Here is a 4,229-nt window from a genome sequence, read left to right as displayed (position 1 = left end):
TAGATTTTTTTTCAAATGTAGACCAAAAAGGCAAGTACGATATGGTGTAGCCATTCCCAAATGCTGACGAAATAGTTGAGAGTGCAAACTTTGAAGGTTGCTGGAGACCACTAATCTCTTCCTACATCCATCTCATGAAAAAGACATGACAATGAGGACCTAGTCGGATATCATTTTTAGAGCCCAATAAAGGCAGGCCATTCATGTCCAAATTGAAGGATTTATGAAAATTCAAAATTTCGCATCAAGACTAAGTTTATAGTTACAATCCAGTCAATGACAAAGTAGGGAATTTATGGTAATTGCCCAAATGAACTCATTATTACATAGTGCAGAGAAAACGTTTTATTGAAGGAATATGAACCAACGTTAGCTCCATCCACTGAAGCTTCGTCTGCCTGCCAAACATTTAGTAAAGAAACTGATGTTTGAGAAAAAAGCGTCTCTGGAGAGCACTTGAGTATGAACATGTAATTCCACCAGTGGACGACTCTTCCAAACTTATTACAGAGTATTCTGGTGAACAAATGGCCTTTCTGAGAAATCAAACAAGCTCGGAAGGAATTGATAAAATTATTGCTACACTTTTTTGTGGAAAGGGTTTTTACATATCAGCAGATTGCCAAACATTTGCGTGCATTATTTCAAAATGGTTAAATTCTTAACATCCTTACAAGCTTGAGTGAGTAATCCATCAATGTAAGAAACCAGAGCAACCAATATTTGAAAGTTAACCGGGGCTTTGTAACGTGGTTGAATTACAGGCCAGCAAATTCTCCACGGATCAGTTGTTGAGCTCCTTCAACTAGCCTTTTAATCACTTCAGATGCAGGCCAAATTTCTTTGATAAGGCCTACTCCTTGACCTGCATACATTGCCATGCTCTCAATGTCACCTGTCGTGGTCATATTAGGAACAGGACCTCCAAAACGCCGAATCTCTTTTTCCTATTTGTGAAGATAAGTTATTAAGAAGAAGGGATTTATGTTGGCCTTGAAAACAATGGTAAGTGTTTTGGATTAAAACCTCAAAGCACAGAAGAAAGGATCAGAAAGACTCACCTCTCCATTAATTGTTGAACGACCAATGACTGGTTGGTTGATCTCATTTTCATGAGGTGGAAGGGACTTCCAATCATTGAAGAAAGGAGTAACCAGAGCACGCTGTGGTGCATTCGGCCACCTCGCTCGACCAAATATATTTGTATATTCAGTTCTATCAAGCTCAACTAACTTCCTTTTGTATGTGGGATGAGCATTGCTTTCCTCAGTCGCAACAAACCTGTGCATATGATTTTAGTTTTAAGACCATAAAGATAATAACGAACATGAAAGACTGTAAACTGAAAAGTTTTAAGTATGTAAGAGGATGGTTCTTCATACCTCGTGCCTAGACAGACCCCTTTAGCTCCAAGAGCCAAAGCTGCAACATAGCCACGTGCATTAACAATACCTCCAGCAGCAATTACAGGTATATCGCGATCACCAACAAGGTCTACTACCCTTGGCAATATTGAAATTAAACCTTCCTAAAAGTATATCAACAACAAATTCAAAGGGATTCAACATTCCTGAAAGTCAAGGGTAGAAAGGCATTCAACAATTTAAGATCATGAAAGCAGTATGAGAAGTAACAAACAAAGAGAAGAACAGAATAGCAGATCGAGAAATTATATACGGATTGACATACGTTGTGCTCAAAAAGATCTCCAATATATTACAATGTTTTCAATTATGAGTAATGAAGTTTGCTGATTTGTGAAACCAGCTAAGTTGAATCTCTGGTAACAATTTAATCATCAGATCATCAAAATAATTTATTTGGGCAGAATACATTTTGATGGCAGAGAATTCTAGAAGGGAGTGTGTTATTTTCTCAGCCTTTAGTTTTACTACTTGATCATCCCTGCCCCACTATCATCAACTCCCCAAACAATGGCAAGCAATAACCATACAATCTCTGAACAAATATAGTAATTAAATTATGAACAGCAGAAACTCTCATACCTGACCAATTACATGCCCTCCAGCTTCACGTCCTTGAACAATAATTCCATCTACACCTGCATCAATTGCTTTTCTTGCATCTTCAAAGCTCCCAACCTACAATGGATTTACAAATGATTTATTAGACATCAACAAGAAAACAGAGAGCGATGTAAGACAATATTCAATAGAAACTAGCTTAAAGTCAAATCAAGGAAAGCAATGCACGTAATACAACTCTGTTCCTCTGAATTCTATTAATCATATTACAGACAAACCGTGTTGTATAGCATGTTCGGAATATTATCTCCTTTTAAGCTACATCTTAGCAGCCTGGTTCATGATTCACCATTAAACATCTTAAAAAGCATGATTATTGTGCTGGTAATGAATACAAGGGTGTCTAAAAATAAGATATATAATGATTAAACTCTACATGACTGTGGCTGTCTAAGTGCCTCTTTGATATATAACCAATCAAGATTTGCAGGATAGAAAAATCTTATTCATGCTGGCCAAATATAACCGATTAGCACAAATACATGTGAGACTTACTTGTGGAACAACCTTGACTCCAGCAAGATGAGCCTCAAGCACAAGCTCTTTTGAACATTCACCCCAATAAACTTGCAAAACGGCTACCTTCTCATCCAATATAACCTTTAGATTCTCCTCATGTGGAAATGCCAGAACAAGACCAACCCCAAATGGTTTGTCAGTTAAGCTTCGTGTTTTCCTTATCAGTTCCCGTAAGTAATCAGGTGATTCCTGATAAAAAGAACTTTGAGACTATCATCTACTGTGATTTGATTTTTTTTCTTTTTGGTGATAGATTCTGTGCCAACAATTAGAATACATAGCAAGTAATCTGCAATATTCAAACATCTATTCTGCGTGTAACGCTAAGAACGTAACTTTTTTATCAAAATACATAAAGAATTTGAAGCTGGACCTTAACTCACTTCCCGCATTACGAATAGGGGCCCGTGGCAAATGAGATACAGATTACATTATCTGCAGTGCTGTTATTTGTAGGATATGGAAATTTAGAAAAATAGGATGCATGCTAGAACATCTTCTAGACATACGCTGCATAGCCACTATAAACTCTTCCAATTTGTTGTAAAAGTAGAGACATCCCAAATAGTACAACTTTTTACATTTAATCAGCAGTTTAGCCATCTAAAAGTTCATAACCCTACAATAATTTCCAGGACTCAAACCTCAATCTTCCTTTCTTCATGAAAGATAATTGTCCTATTTGTATAAAACTATGAAATAGTCTTGTAGTTGTTTTTCTGCGCGAAAAACTTAAGGCCATTAGATGTATATAAATTTCCTAGCTTTCCTTCCTTTCCTTTTTTTTTAATTGATAAGCTCCTTTATACAAGTATTCATCAAAGTTCATAATTTTAGACCAAGAGTGAATTCCAATGCCAGGATGAATCAACCTAGGTAACCAATCACAGTCCATTGCCAGGCTAAGTGTTAGTGTCTGTTCACTCGCTATCCAATGAAAACCCAGCTTTATACTCTCTAATTTTGCACTTTCATAGCTTAAAAGACAAATTTCAAAACATCGTTCAGGGAATGATCAGCAAATATCAGAAGCAACAAAAATTAAAGAACGCCATTCACTAAACACCATTGATCGATCATAGAACACATTTCTTGATAACAGTGATTACAAAACAAAAGAAGAAACATACCCAATCAGGAGCTCTAAGCAAACCAAGCCCACCAGCATTAGCAACAGCAGCAACAAGCTCTGGACCTGAAATATCAGGTCCTAATGGTGCTTGTACAATCCCATAATCAAAACCCAGAATCCCTCTCCAACCCATCTTTCCCACTCTCTACCACTCTCAAATTATTGTTCTTGAAATAAATTTATCAATCTTAAGTTGAATTCACTAGTATATTTATTTAGTGGTTAATAAATTAATAATATTTGCACTCCAAAAGAGCAAACGAAACTTGTCTGCCTGGTGGGACTGGCTGCTTCGTAGGAAGTGTTTAAGCTTAGCTTTCTCCTATTGTCTACACGTAAGCAGAAAGAAAATTTGTCTTCTTAGTTCAGAGTAAATTATTCTTTAGTCACTGATGTTTTAATCGTTTTATAATTTAATCCCTCGTTTTTTACTCTTTGTATCATTTGAAAATTAAGTTCTTGAAGAAATAAAATCATAATGGGACCTTAAATAAACATGGAGAAACATTGTACATGAAAACCGTCATCAATTG

The 4,229-nt window shown here is 36.3% G+C and overlaps 1 protein-coding gene across 2 annotated transcripts; it reads right to left on the bottom strand.

The window, feature by feature from the left end:
• Positions 1 to 564: 564 nt before the first annotated feature.
• Positions 565 to 4,007, bottom strand: LOC133670873 (uncharacterized). Of its 2 annotated transcripts, none has more exons than XM_062091463.1 (6): positions 3,695 to 4,007; positions 2,541 to 2,766; positions 2,007 to 2,102; positions 1,383 to 1,528; positions 1,062 to 1,281; positions 565 to 947 (listed from the first exon to the last, which is right to left on the bottom strand). In XM_062091463.1, exons 1-6 carry the CDS (start codon positions 3,730 to 3,732, stop codon positions 759 to 761), a joined length of 915 nt encoding a protein of 304 aa, XP_061947447.1. In that variant the 5' UTR covers positions 3,733 to 4,007; the 3' UTR covers positions 565 to 758. The 2 variants fall into 2 exon arrangements, with proteins under 2 accessions (XP_061947447.1, XP_061947446.1); XM_062091462.1 differs by having other exon boundaries at positions 2,541 to 2,753; positions 3,695 to 4,006.
• Positions 4,008 to 4,229: the final 222 nt, after the last annotated feature.

Source organism: Populus nigra, chromosome 13 (genome assembly GCF_951802175.1).
Source record: "Populus nigra chromosome 13, ddPopNigr1.1, whole genome shotgun sequence".
In the NCBI taxonomy this organism is placed as follows: domain Eukaryota; kingdom Viridiplantae; phylum Streptophyta; class Magnoliopsida; order Malpighiales; family Salicaceae; genus Populus; species Populus nigra.
Note: the sequence above shows the minus strand (reverse complement) of the source record. Positions and strands in the feature narration are given on the sequence as shown.

What these genes read in the sequence shown, in the direction of transcription:
- LOC133670873 (XM_062091462.1), bottom strand. Translation starts at nt 3,829, where the DNA reads ATGGGTTGGAGAGGGATTCTGGGTTTTGATTATGGGATTGTACAAGCA. An exon ending in GAGGGCATGTAATTGGTCAG is followed by an intron (nt 1,529 to 2,006) that starts GTATGAGAGTTT and finishes ATATACTTTTAG; the next exon opens with GAAGGTTTAATTTCAATATT. An exon ending in GTTCAACAATTAATGGAGAG is followed by an intron (nt 948 to 1,061) that starts GTGAGTCTTTCT and finishes CTTCACAAATAG; the next exon opens with GAAAAAGAGATTCGGCGTTT.